Raw genomic sequence first — 13,684 nt, 5'->3', positions numbered from 1 at the left:
GGGGGTATATGGACTATCAATTCCTGTTTTGTTAATGCAGTTTATTCATTGTAGTCACATTGCAATGAAAAGATCATTTAATCGACTGACATGTGTTCTTCCTCTTCTGGCTTCTTCTCGGATTCTTGCATGGCTTTTGCGAAAGCTTCTACATCTGTATGTGATGGAAAGTGACATCAATTTTTGAAATTATGAAAACTTGCTTTATCCTTGCGTGGCCGGAAAACAGCAGTCCTTATAACTGCTCATACACCTCGCCAGCTTACGAGTTACCAAATATGTTGCTTTGTGGGTGGTTATTTTTGGGAGATTAAAGTTTTAGTATACATTTTGAAAAGAAGTAACATCAGATTTAAAAAGATTTTGTTGTTTTCTAAAATATACTTTTAAATGTTTTTGCATTTTATTTATTATTTGCAGCAGTTGGCGTACCACAAAAAGGTTATAATGAACGTTTTAACACTTTCTCTGTAAAAAAACTGATAACGAAAATTAAATAGAAACTCACCTCCTTTGCTTGCTGCCAACTGTGCTGCCTCTGGAAGTCCAAACTGAGCAAGTACAGGGGCAAGATCACCGGCTGCAAGAGCCGATCCAAAGTAGGAGATGGCTTGTCGCAACTGAGGGGAACGAACCGTTTCTCGTAACTCCTGCTCAGTTGATGTGAATTCTTGACCTTCTGGGAGAAACGGTTTCAATCGCTCTTGGACCTATGAATGTAAAGTTAAATATTCTGTAACTTCTGCTACCACGCATAATGGTAATTCCCTGATAAAAACTTTCCAGATGACTGAGAAACAGCTGAAATACGCTAGTTTTTTTTTTTTAAAGTTAAGTATTTAGCAAGTTATGAAGATTTTAAACGAAAAATTAATCACAGTTTAAAATAGAAGAATGTAATGGCATCACATTTCATTGTTTAGTTAAAACGCTCCAGACTGTACATTTTGAGATTCAACAATGTTTTGCAGATTTTTTTGTAAAATATTTATTTAGTTATTTTAGCTTCTTAGTAGTCTGCATATTTTTAGAAAGTTATGAAGATTAACTACAAGAATGGGTACAGTCTACATATAAAAGCACTAAAAGATAATCTGCATTTAAATAGGTAAGGTTTGGATAGTGAGAGATATTACCTTTGGATCAGCAAGTATAGGAATCATTGCAGCAGGGGTGATAGCATCTGCTAAGTTAATATCTGTAACAAATACTGTGAATAAATGAATGTAACTTGATTTATCCTCGCATGTGTGGAAAATTTCAGGAGTAATTACACAAATTTTCATACACCCTATGCCAGCTTACAAGTTACTATGTATGTTATATTTTGGGTGATCATTGTTTGAAGTATTTTTTCATTTTTTTTTCTGTATGGCTGATTATCGATTTGCTGCTAGTTCCCCCTTCTCCCTTGTTTTAATTATTCTGATCTTAGTTAAAAATCTATGTTATGTAAAATACTGCATGTTTTATCCTAATAAATTACGTTTTGGCTCCGGCTTTGGAGCTCCCATTTGGGATAAAATATCTTGCAGTTGACTCAACTGAACACCAGGCTGTGATGCTGTAGTAGTTGTTGTTGTTGTTGTTGCACTGAAACATAAAAAAAATTCTATAATATACAACATGGTACACAAACACAAATTTATTTTTTTCTACACCCCTCGACATAATTTTTTTTTTGATTTTATGGTTTTTGAACAAAACTCTAAACCCCTCAGGCTGCGCCACTGGATGCGACTCATGTGAGTAATAAAAAAAATATTTCTTCATTGAAAACTCACGCTGGAGCAGGGATTGTATCAGCTACGGTGGAACGCTGAGGTGTGACAGTTGTTGTGGAACGTGGTGAAGAAGTTGTTTGATTTCGTGAACTCCGGGAAGTGGAACGACCTTAAAGGTAAAAAATTTTTTTAATTTGGGTTTTAGTAGCAAAGATTAAGAAAAATGCACAATAACAAACTGACAAAATATGGTGACAAATTATAGTCACAATATTTTAAGAAAAAAATCTATATATGTTTAAGTAAAATTCAATATCATTTAGTTAAACTTACCTGGACTGAGTAAATTACCAAGCCCTCCACCTGCCATAAGTTGAAGCAACTGCTGTTGGTCCATGTTGTTCAACAAATCCTAAAACAAGTTACTTACATTGAAAGAACAATTTTGTGTCACTGTGTTTAACTTTTGAAAAATTAAACCATGCAGTTGCAATACCCATTAGACAGTGTGACATATGCAGCGTCAAACTGTTTTTAGTCAGTTTTTTTAACACTTTTTGCAAAGTATAAAAAACATAAGAGACTGATGTAATACCTGTATGTTGCCATCCATTCCCCCAAGATCTGCACCAGAGCCTGAACTTTGTCCTGGTTGGGGAGGATTGTTCAAAGAATCGTTCACTTTCTTACAAAACTCTTCATCCTTGTCTGTCTTGGGTTCCTGAAAAATACAATGATTTAAAAAATAAAATTTTATTTGAAAAATGACTGTACAAGTTTTAGTTATTATACTAAAATTAGAGTGGATTCAAAAAATAAAAATTTCATTTATTTTCTAAAATTGTATACTTTTCAATTTTCCGAATTCGCCGTTTTTACAAGCAGGAATCACTTTTAGCCATATTGTTGGTGGTAGTATATAGTTTTATTTATTGCACAGTTACATTGTACCTGCATCCAAAAAAACAATTTCCGGCTTGTTGACTTGAAAGTGAGCAGGAAGACTCTTCCTGTTGTGCACTGGGCAACTTTCTTCAGCTCACAATCATCTAAATAATATAATCTGTTAAAATAACAATTCCGTTTAACTGAATATGGTAACAATTATGCTTATATATTTTATGTCCAATGAAAACCGAGGATGTAATATTTGCGGAGAGAAATTTTGTATGTTTGGATGTTTTAAAAATTTCCACTGGTCACCAGCTAAGGTATTTCTACAATTTCAAAACACAACCTGGAAAAATAATAAGATCATCTTCAACTCTTCCACTTGTTCGATCCTTCCAGCAGAAATGCATTAAGCTGTCTTCGGCTTGGTAAACGTAAACAAGACCCTTTCTCTTGTCTGGTGATACTGTGGTTCCCTGAATTAATAAACAAAACTACTTAATTTTTCACTGCGAAGATTTATTACATGTATTAAGTTGTGCAAATCTATAAATTATCAACGTTCAAAATACAAATATTAAAAGCACATGTGATATTATGTTTATCGGACTCCCTAATTATGTAGCATTTATAATAACTAGTTCGTTAAATACCTAAATAATGCCAAGGCAAATTTATGTTACGTTGTATGCTGCCTGCTAGCAGTTATAATTTATCAAACATCCAAATTTATTGCTATTGACTAGTACTATAATGGTGTATAACACCAAGGTGATCCTAGAATACAGATATTCTAGCGGCCATTTTCGATACCTTCTACTGGTACCACTAACCTAAAATTTGGACACTGTACTAACTAGACCCCAGCGGTACCGATTCTAAAATGAAAAATTTAAAATTCGAAAAAATATTAATTATGAATATTAATATTCGTCATAAAAACATATTTATAGAATTTTCTCCCGATCCAGCTTCGAATATGTTATAGCGCTAAGTGATACCTAAAATATGAAACTATATTTTCTTTAAAAAAGTGCGGGGATAGATGTTAAATATAAAAAAGTATGATCATAACTTGAATCATATAAATATTATATTTTCGATTTTTTTTGCGAAAATATAACTTACGCATACATCTATGTAGGTCACTAGCATGTTATCCCCATCGAAAAAAAAATTAATTTCAACTTTTTTTTATAACTGAATATTAATATTCGTCATAAAAATATATTTATAGAATTTTCTCCCGATCCAGCTTCGAATATGTTATAGCGCTACGTAATACCTAAAAAATGAAACATCATTTTCTTCAAAAAAGTGCGGGGAAGGGTTCAGAATACAAACAAGTATGAGGGTCATAACCCGAATCATACAAGTATTAAATTTTAAAATATTTCGGCGAAAATATAACTTACGCATACATCTATGTAGGTCACTCACATGTTATCCCCATCGAAAAAAAAATTAATTTCAACTTTTTTTTATAACTGAATATTAATATTCGTCATAAAAATATATTTATAGAATTTTCTCCCGATCCAGCTTCGAATATGTTATAGCGCTACGTAATACCTAAAAAATGAAACATCATTTTCTTCAAAAAAGTGCGGGGATGGGTTCAGAATACAAACAAGTATGGTCATAACTTGAATCATATAAATATTAAATTTTAAAATATTTCGGCGAAAAAAATATAACTTACGCATACATCTATGTAGGTCACTAGCATGTTATCCCCATCGAAAAAAAATTAATTTAATTTTTTTTTAAATTTGAATATTAATATTCGTCATAAAAATATATTTATGGAATTTTCTTCCGATCCAGCTTTGAATATGTTATAACGCCACGAAATACCTAAAAAAATGAAATATCGTTTTCTTCAAAAAAGTGCGGGGATGGATGTTAAATATTGTGGAGAGTATTAATTATTTGAATTTCGGGTTATTTACGGTTATCCTGTCCGTACTTACGTACCTGGAAATATAAGAATTTTAATTTATTTGTTTCAATTAATACAAAAGATTGTTTGTTCTTGAAGCCTCTAAGATTAATTGATAGGCTCGATCGAATTGTCGCATACAATAATGAATGTCTAAAGGAAAGGAAGATAAACCTGTTTGTTATAGAAACGCCTGAAGTAGAGGCGCAAGGTCGCTTTCGCTCATTTTATGATAATCTTTGCACCTCCGTTATTTAATTTGCGAATGTGTTCATCTTTGGCATTTATAGAGTTTTAACGTTGTTGGCAAGGTGAGAGGAGTTTTGTGCAGTTGTAATCCAAACACTTTACTCTTCTACTATTCTGCAAACTGATACGATGCAGAATTAATAGAAGAGTAAAAAGTGAGGAATAGTGACCAAACATTTAGTGATCTCCTCGTTGTCTGTTCGTTGATCATCGTCGGATTCCTGTAGAATATAACTGAAAACACATAGTTATCATAGGTAGTAAACAAATTAGTCAGAGCAATTGATACAAAACCATTTAACGCCGATACTTTTAGCCTCACTAGGTATATCAATATTCTTATATTTACTGTTATAATTTTGTTATAAAAACATTTATGTGGATTAATATGTAGGCTACTATTTTTGCGTTCGTGCAAATAAAATACATAAACACGAAATTCGAGTAATTAATACTCTCCACAATATTTAACATCCATCCCCGCACTTTTTTGAAGAAAACGATATTTCATTTTTTAGGTATTTCGTGGCGCTATAACATATTCAAAGCTGGATCGGGAGAAAATTCCATAAATATATTTTTATGACGAATATTAATATTCAAATTTAAAAAAAAAATTAAATTAATTATTTTTTCGATGGGAATAACATGCTAGTGACCTACATAGATGTATGCGAAAGCTATATTTTCGCGAAAAAAATCGAAAATTTAATATTTATATGATTCAAGTTATGACCATACTTGTTTGTATTCTGAACCCATCCCCGCACTTTTTTGAAGAAAATGATGTTTCATTTTTTAGGTATTACGTAGCGCTATAACATATTCGAAGCTGGATCGGGAGAAAATTCTATAAATATATTTTTATGACGAATATTAATATTCAGTTATAAAAAAAAGTTGAAATTAATTTTTTTTTTCGATGGGGATAACATGTGAGTGACCTACATAGATGTATGCGTAAGTTATATTTTCGCCGAAATATTTTAAAATTTAAGACTTGTATGATTCGGGTTATGACCCTCATACTTGTTTGTATTCTGAACCCTTCCCCGCACTTTTTTGAAGAAAATGATGTTTCATTTTTTAGGTATTACGTAGCGCTATAACATATTCGAAGCTGGATCGGGAGAAAATTCTATAAATATATTTTTATGACGAATATTAATATTCAGTTATAAAAAAAAGTTAAAATTAATTTTTTTTTCGATGGGGATAACATGCTAGTGACCTACATAAATGTATGCGTAAGTTATATTTTCGCAAAAAAATCGAAAATATAATATTTATATGATTCAAGTTATGATCATACTTTTTTATATTTAACATCTATCCCCGCACTTTTTTAAAGAAAATAATGTTTCATATTTTAGGTATCACTTAGCGCTATAACATATTCGAAGCTGGATCGGGAGAAAATTCTATAAATATGTTTTTATGACGAATATTAATATTCATAATTAATATTTTTTCGAATTTTAAATTTTTCATTTTAGAATCGGTACCGCTGGGGTTTAGTTAGTACAGTGTCCAAATTTTAGGTTAGTGGTACCAGTAGAAGGTATCGAAAAAGGCCGCTAGAATATCTGTATTCTAGGATCACCTTGGTGTGTATAACATAGTACATTTTAAAGTTAAAATATTTTCACCTTTAAATGCATTTTCCCGGCACGAAACTCGACCAAGTTTTTGCTGGAACTTCTTGCAGAGTTTCCGAATAAAGACATTGTTGTATAGCAGATAAAACAGCGTACGAATCAATTAAAAATATTCTAACCAAATAGAATAGAAACCTAAAACAAATAGAAACCTAAACGACGTAACGTTTAAACATTATATCAAGTAAAACTAGCTTCCACATCACTTTATATTCGTTAACAAACACAAGTTGTTAAATAAAAGAAAATGAAATTTTGACAAGTCATTTATCGGTCATGCATGACCACTTTAGTGAGAAACATAGACATAGTAAACGGTAAAATACAAAGTATGTCTAGTGAATTCGGTGCAAAACGTTTGTAAATGCAATAATAAGATTTTGTTACGATTTGGCAGGGTAATATGTTTTATTTAATAGTGGTAAGTTGTTTTAAGGATGTTAAATTGAATTGAAATACATTTACCAAGTATTTTTTCGCCTTTGTCAACTCTCTTGTCCTTCGTTATCGTGAGCGAAAAGACGAAGTAAATGTCATTCATTCATTTTTTTCAAGTAACGCGTACAAGGTATGATTGGGTGACTGTTAATATTTTAAAGACTGCTGGTTATTGTCGCTTAGCTTGTTTTGTATGAACACAACCAAAATAAATGCCACAAAGAGCTTCGAACTCGATAACCTATGGTTGCACTTGTAAACCACTGTGCTACGGTGACAGACGTGGATGTTTAACATATTGTACACTGGGTAATTTGCTTTCAAATTAGCTTAAGTACCACGGCCACTGCAGTCATACATACACATATGCAAAGAAAACAAACCGTGACCTGCGTCACACTTCTCTTTACACCATACACACGAAGAGCAAGTGTTAGCTGTCCTGTCTCCGGACCGAACATTTTAGCATACAAATTATTGGTATGTTTCTCCACTATAAGTCTACGTTCAAATGTGTGTGTTAGCAACATACTTTAGTACCACACACATGGAGACCTTCCCGATGATTTTGATGTGTTTGCAGATACCGATATTTTGACAGCCTTTTTAACCGTGAACTTGCCACAATGATCGATAGGTGGCGGGGTTAACTGACAAATGTGTTTATGCGATTTTAAACTGTCAGAATTGACCTCAAATCCTCCGAGACAATGGTGCGATGGGCCCACACAGATCACAAGCTGTTGTCACAACAGCCGGCATTGCACCGATGCGTGAAATGTACATGCATCGAGTCCTGTCTCAATGAAGATTGATAATCTGTTGGAGTTGAAAATGTTAGAATAAGCACCTACACGCAGCTAAACCAATACCGGTATTACTTAACGGGAAATAGGATTAATTATCCCGACATCATCTGCACATAATGAAACTACGCAATACAGTAGGGTGGCAAAAGATGGGACACCTTTTCCTTCCATTTTCTCGTCCCAATTACAAGTAAACAAAGAAAAATTAAAAAATTATAAACCCATATTTTCACGGCTCACATGGGCCGTTTATAATTGTTTCAAACCCGATCAGGATATTTGGATATTATGTGCTAAAGGTGGTCCATCTTTCCACAAAGTACTATATATTTTTGGCTGAATTTTTCTTTATAAATTTCCACACCAACAAAGCTGAGGTACGTTGTGGGGGGTGCTGCGTAAAGTAATACGATCAGGTTCCTCGCTCCCATGACCGGATTACATGCAGTTGGCCTCGATCGGTTACAGGACTGGCGACAATTCTCTGTCTCGAAAACATTCCTCGCGACGCTTCTATCAACCCGTGTATTCCGACAGTTCTCTATCATTTTAACTGCGTGGCGCTTATATAGGAACCGAGAGTTATACCCGTCGTTTAACGCTGCTTTTGAAACTAATTTTGCCATAATGAAGAAACATTAGAAGCAACCCATCAATCACCAATCTGTTTACGTTCAAAAGTATTTCATATTAGGGTAACATTGACCAGTGTTTCCACTTAAAATCAAAACAAATAAAGTAAAATACTGATTTAGTTTTAATCCTACAATCAGGGACAGCAGCTATAGCAAGTAGGGTGTTTGCGTCAAGAACGTAACTTCACTTTTTGATTCGATTTAACTTGATTATAAATAACGTTTAAGTCGATATCAAACCCGTGTGCTCTATTTTTACAACACAAGTGAACAAGTGCAAAAGGGAACACTCGCTTACAGATAAGGTTAAGCCGACGTGCGAGGTTTACGAGCGACGAGCCGCAGAAACTGCTACAAATCGGATTTCTTGACCTCAGTACAGCGTGAAGCGTTGATGGAGCCACTTGTCTTCCATGCCAACCGAATCCATCTGTCAGTGGCTGGACACTGAACAGTGTTGCCAGTTAGGTTTCAAATTTCACTAAATATTTGTAAACACTGTTGACTAGGAATTATAGTAAAATTAAATTAAAATTAGACAATAGCGTTTTTCAGTCTTCCGCTTTTTTAAAGTGGAGTTTGCGAGGTGTAAGCGGTCATCCACATACGGCCGTTTGCGCTGGTCATTCTCTGTGGGAGCACTGACCATGTTATGGCCAATCTAACCCGTACAGTGTTACACAGTGATCGTATTGTCACGACACAACGACATTTCCGACTCGCCACTGCAAAATCGGGTGTGACAAACTGGAGAGTTTTAAAACTCTGCGGGCAAACGACGTCACGCCGAGTTAATCTGAATGAATTTCCCCACGCTACCTAATACCCTTAAGTCAATAAATATACGGACATAGTAGCGGTTTTTATAAAACTGCAAGTAAACACAACACTGTCTTTATATACAAAACATTTAACAATACGTGTTGTTGGCGACTTTACTGAAAGATTGTGTTGATATTAACAAACGATAGTTAATAACTGCATCAGTATTAAACATTACCAGCATAAACGTAGATACAAATATTTTAAACTCGAATGACAGCTAAACGCAGCCCTCGCCACCATCGACGTGGATCACCCACTTACATTGTTGGTATTGCAATAAAAACAAACTTCGGACGTTGCCTGCGTCGGCAGTCGTCTTAAACTTGCCAATCAACGGGGATTTAAATTCTACACCACCAAGGTTTAAATCGCCATTTTCTAAATCATTAAGCCTACAGTGGTTTACTGTGACGATCTTGATACATATAGGCAGTGGAGAGGAAAGTCGATCCACGCCGCATGTTTACGAAAAATCGTTCCGCAGTGCCAAGCAAACAAACCGCGGGTCGACGCTGTTTGCCAGGGGATTCCCCGTCACCCACACCGCCCCCCTTCCCGCTCATCCCAATCCAAACAACCCCATGCGCCTCTGTGTGCTCACAAAGTATCTGATACATCTTGTTCATATTTACTTTGTATGTGTCCGATGCACTTGAGCAAATTTACCTTGGCGCTTCCCACGTCCGCTTCCAGCCCGACGTGCTGACGTCGACGTGACGTCGGACGCGCGCCTGCCTGGTATCGAGATGGTCGAGATAAAGCGATCTTATCATTTGGTTAGATGAACCCTGGACGCAACGCCACGCGCCAAGGTCAAGTGAAAGCAACAACATGTCACACCACCCGCAAGCAAACAATCGCTTCTCGGTAAGAGCGACTGAGCATGAGCGGCTCCAACCATCCTAATAATGTAATCCCACAAGTGGTTGGTAAACACAAAACTCATAAATTACTGAACCGCACGTAAACCGAAACGTAGTCAGTTTACAGGCATATAAAAGAAAAACGACCACGAAATAAGTCAAGCCCCAGCAGCACACGTAGTTATTCTGTCGAAAAATAGCAATCAGCTGAAAAATTAAACCAAAATCATTCGTCCAAATTTTTGCTGAACCATATCGCTGAAGTTACCACATCTATCCACGCGATTTATTATCTGTAGCTAAAATCCACCTTGTAATCCTTGTAACCGAGCATATCATATTCGGGGCATACAGAGGGTAAATAACTCCCGCCACTGCTTTTGCGTTGCTACATTCCTATGAAAATATGCGAGAAATACCCCGGAATACACTTTAAAATGTTGGCTCACGGCTGCAAGAATGTATAGTATACCGGTTATATACAACAGGCTATACACGACATTAAAATATTATTATACATTTTATTTATTTTCATCTTAATATACCAGAGTGGGGGAAAATGGGACACCGTTTCATTTCATTTTCCCCTCCCATTTGGTGATAAACGTATGCACATTTAAAAATGTTTTAAAACTTTATCCTTACGACTCCCATATACCGGTGTTAAATGTTAAAAACACGATCAGGATATTTGGATATAATGTGCTAGAGCTGTCCCATCTCACCCCACATTACTATAAACGTAATTGCATATAATTTTTGAGTTAAAAAACCTTTGCCATATTTAGCTATGAACCTATGATATAGCAACGCGAAACACCGATGTCCTGTTGGGGAATTTCTACCAGGGTGGGCTATCTAGCCTGCGTAAGTGAGACGTATGGGTGTTTGACGCACTTATCAGTTTCGGTCTTCGTCCTCGTGACTGCTGTTTTATGCTTGTACTTCTTAGCTTTACCAGAACAACAGAAAACAATACGAAATACATCTACCTGCGACGCATAAATGCACGCGACTATAAGAAAATTGAAAAGTTTTAAAGACATATCAAAATGTATAAGAAACTGTCCTTCTATTTCGTTAACTTGCGTACACACAACGTGGTAACCAACAAAAGTACACTGGGAGAGGAAATTTGAAATTTCATTGAATATATCCTATAGTTGCCGCTTGGTACACCAGCACGCCCGAAAGCGTAACTTTGTCGACTTCAAGAAATGGATCAACCTCTTGCCTAATACCAGAACCCATGGCGTGCTTCGCCGAAATAAGAACCTCAGTCATTTGGGTCGTATACAGTTTCAGTTTGTACGGCTGGTAGATATGAAATTGGTGAACGATTTAAAATTGAAGAAATTCGACACCTGATATTTATCGCTTAAAAAGTTTTTAAGAGTCACGGTTTTGTTGATGACGTCATGGGGAAGCCCCCAGGCTGATAGGGCTGTTGTCCGACTTGAAACCGTCAGAGTCCCCGCCCCGAGTTTCGAAACCGTTTCTACTTGTTTGCGGTCTTGGATATCGGGCAGTTGCATAAGCTGGAATAAGAAAACATTTTATATTACAAAGCCGAAGGAAAAATAAAAATAGATGCACCTTTATTCTTACCGTCTTTTATGTGCGAATGTGCAGTCATAAAATTTGTTTGAAACGAGTCGGTTACGTCACGGTTCTCGCATCTTTGCCTGGCGATGACGTCACTCGAATCGTAGTGACGTGAGCAGTCGCTTGCTTCGGTATAACGCTGGTTCTCGTATTGATAAAACCGATTTAGGTCACAGTTTTGCCAGCCGTAGTAGTTTCGATCGCATTCGACAGGGGAAGGCAGAACCTCGTTGTTAATTGATGAATGCTGAACTTGTGGATGTGTGTTGCTTCGAGTGTGGTGGCTTTGGTATATATTGTCATGTCCTGCGTATGAACATTGAACGTCTTTGAATCTGAGGTTCTGCTTTTGCAAATGTGTTTGCGTGCTGGATGGCTGTTTCGATTCGGCAAATGAACATTGGGAATCGACCAGCAAATCTTGTGCAGCACGAAGCACGTTGTTTCCGGATGTTGCCTTTTCAGTAAGTTGATTCTGTTTATCTTCTATCTTCTCCAACTTGTCCCCCTCTTCCCCTTCTGCTGCTTTCCTCTTCCGCTTCTTCCTTTTTGCCTCTTTATCCAAGCCGAGCATATCCTGTAGTTGTTTGATATACTGAATCGCTCCTCTGAGTGTCTCAACCTATAAAATAATCCAAAATGATGTTCCATAAGTTGTTAAAATACAAACATTTTGATTTCAACATTTTGTTAAATACCTTGCTTAGTCTTTTCTCCGCGTATTCGTCCGGAAGATGCTCGCGCAACCTTGCGTAGCCTTCATTCACACATTTTACTCGCTGCCTCTCGCGTTCGTTCCGCTTTCGGATAAAAGCCGGCTCGAATCCGTAATCGTAGACGCCGTAAGCAGCATGGAAGGGTAGATACGGCAACCTGGATGCGAAAGCTGCAGGATCTGATGCGTACTTCGGGTCCAGGTAGTTCTCAATGCCGCCAGCGAAAGCAGGGTGGATTGACTGGAAAAATAAAGCTTCGCGGGAAATGGCTGCTGGGTCAGAATACGGTGATGGGGGGTAACATGATGGGTCATGATGTTGCATTGGGCCCGAGGTCATCATATGATGGTGCATTGCACTGTAAGCGGAGTTGTCCATATTCAATTCTTTTCAAATGTGATACTTTAAATATTCAATTCAGAGTAAGTTTTATGTTGCTACTTCAGTAATGTCGATATTTCCTGAACCCTGGAAAAACAATGTTTGGTAATTTACTATTGGGTATATAAGAGCTCCGAAATACCGAACCACCTTGAAGTAATCGACCGATCATTGCCAAAACACTCACAGTTGTTGTGGTGTGAGGTTACTCGAGTTTTAAAACACGGTCCAAGCCGCAATGCTGCAAACGACAGTTTACGGTTATTTTGACATGGGTTTTACTTGATAATAATAGTCAAAAATAGTGATGAAGGTCATTTTGTGGACAAGCGTCATTACCGACTATTTGACATGCGCTAAACGCGACATCGGAAATTACTAGAATTTACGCCGCGCCCGGCAAGCCGAAACACGGCTGACAGAGACAACGGCGTCGGGCGCTACGCTGTTTAGTTTGTAAACAACGGTGTGACGGTAATCCGAAGGAACAGATGCGGTTATTGGTAAAGAGATAAACGATGCTAAACCATCCGTTTCTTAGCGAGGCTATACACTCAATACAGCTACAAGTTCTTCGTGTTGCGTCGTCGCCAATAAAAGTCAAGTTAAAAAACATTTTTTCAAAATGGCGAAGTATTGCGTGACGTTCGTTTTTTTCGGAACGTTTGTTTAAACTACAACAATTTTACAGCATTTCCTAAAAAGTCGTTGTCTACACTGTTTCATAATTTTAATCGCACTTTTTTTAATTTATTACCGTAATTTTATCTCGTCGACTTGGACAGGATAAACTATACAGCGGGAACAAACGTGTTAAAAATAAATCATGAATTCTAAAACACCAACAAATTTCACCTACAATAATGTTACAATGCAAAAAATCAGAATACAATACATCGCTGGTTTTTACCGAACGCCATATTTTTTAAATACGAATTATCTTAATAA

The 13,684-nt window shown here is 36.4% G+C and overlaps 2 protein-coding genes across 3 annotated transcripts; both read right to left on the bottom strand.

The window, feature by feature from the left end:
• Window positions 1-20: 20 nt before the first annotated feature.
• On the bottom strand, window positions 21-6,658 carry LOC149740747 (proteasomal ubiquitin receptor ADRM1-like). Of its 2 annotated transcripts, none has more exons than XM_089871529.1 (10): window positions 6,456-6,658; window positions 2,962-3,091; window positions 2,676-2,773; window positions 2,320-2,445; window positions 2,058-2,136; window positions 1,785-1,893; window positions 1,487-1,593; window positions 1,137-1,198; window positions 509-710; window positions 21-154 (listed from the first exon to the last, which is right to left on the bottom strand). In XM_089871529.1, exons 1-10 carry the CDS (start codon window positions 6,531-6,533, stop codon window positions 78-80), a joined length of 1,068 nt encoding a protein of 355 aa, XP_089727655.1. In that variant the 5' UTR covers window positions 6,534-6,658; the 3' UTR covers window positions 21-77. The 2 variants fall into 2 exon arrangements, with proteins under 2 accessions (XP_089727655.1, XP_089727656.1); XM_089871530.1 differs by lacking the exon at window positions 6,456-6,658 and adding an exon at window positions 4,732-4,895.
• Window positions 6,659-11,089: 4,431 nt separating this feature from the next.
• Window positions 11,090-13,046, bottom strand: LOC149740746 (uncharacterized). The gene is made up of 3 exons (XM_089871526.1): window positions 12,338-13,046; window positions 11,643-12,261; window positions 11,090-11,572 (listed from the first exon to the last, which is right to left on the bottom strand). Exons 1-3 carry the CDS (start codon window positions 12,731-12,733, stop codon window positions 11,451-11,453), a joined length of 1,137 nt encoding a protein of 378 aa, XP_089727652.1. The 5' UTR covers window positions 12,734-13,046; the 3' UTR covers window positions 11,090-11,450.
• Between the last annotated feature and the right edge of the window lie 638 nt (window positions 13,047-13,684).

This window comes from Ciona robusta, chromosome 2 (assembly GCF_009617815.1).
Source record: "Ciona robusta chromosome 2, ASM961781v2".
NCBI classification, from domain to species: Eukaryota; Metazoa; Chordata; class Ascidiacea; order Phlebobranchia; family Cionidae; genus Ciona; species Ciona robusta.
Note: the sequence above shows the minus strand (reverse complement) of the source record. Positions and strands in the feature narration are given on the sequence as shown.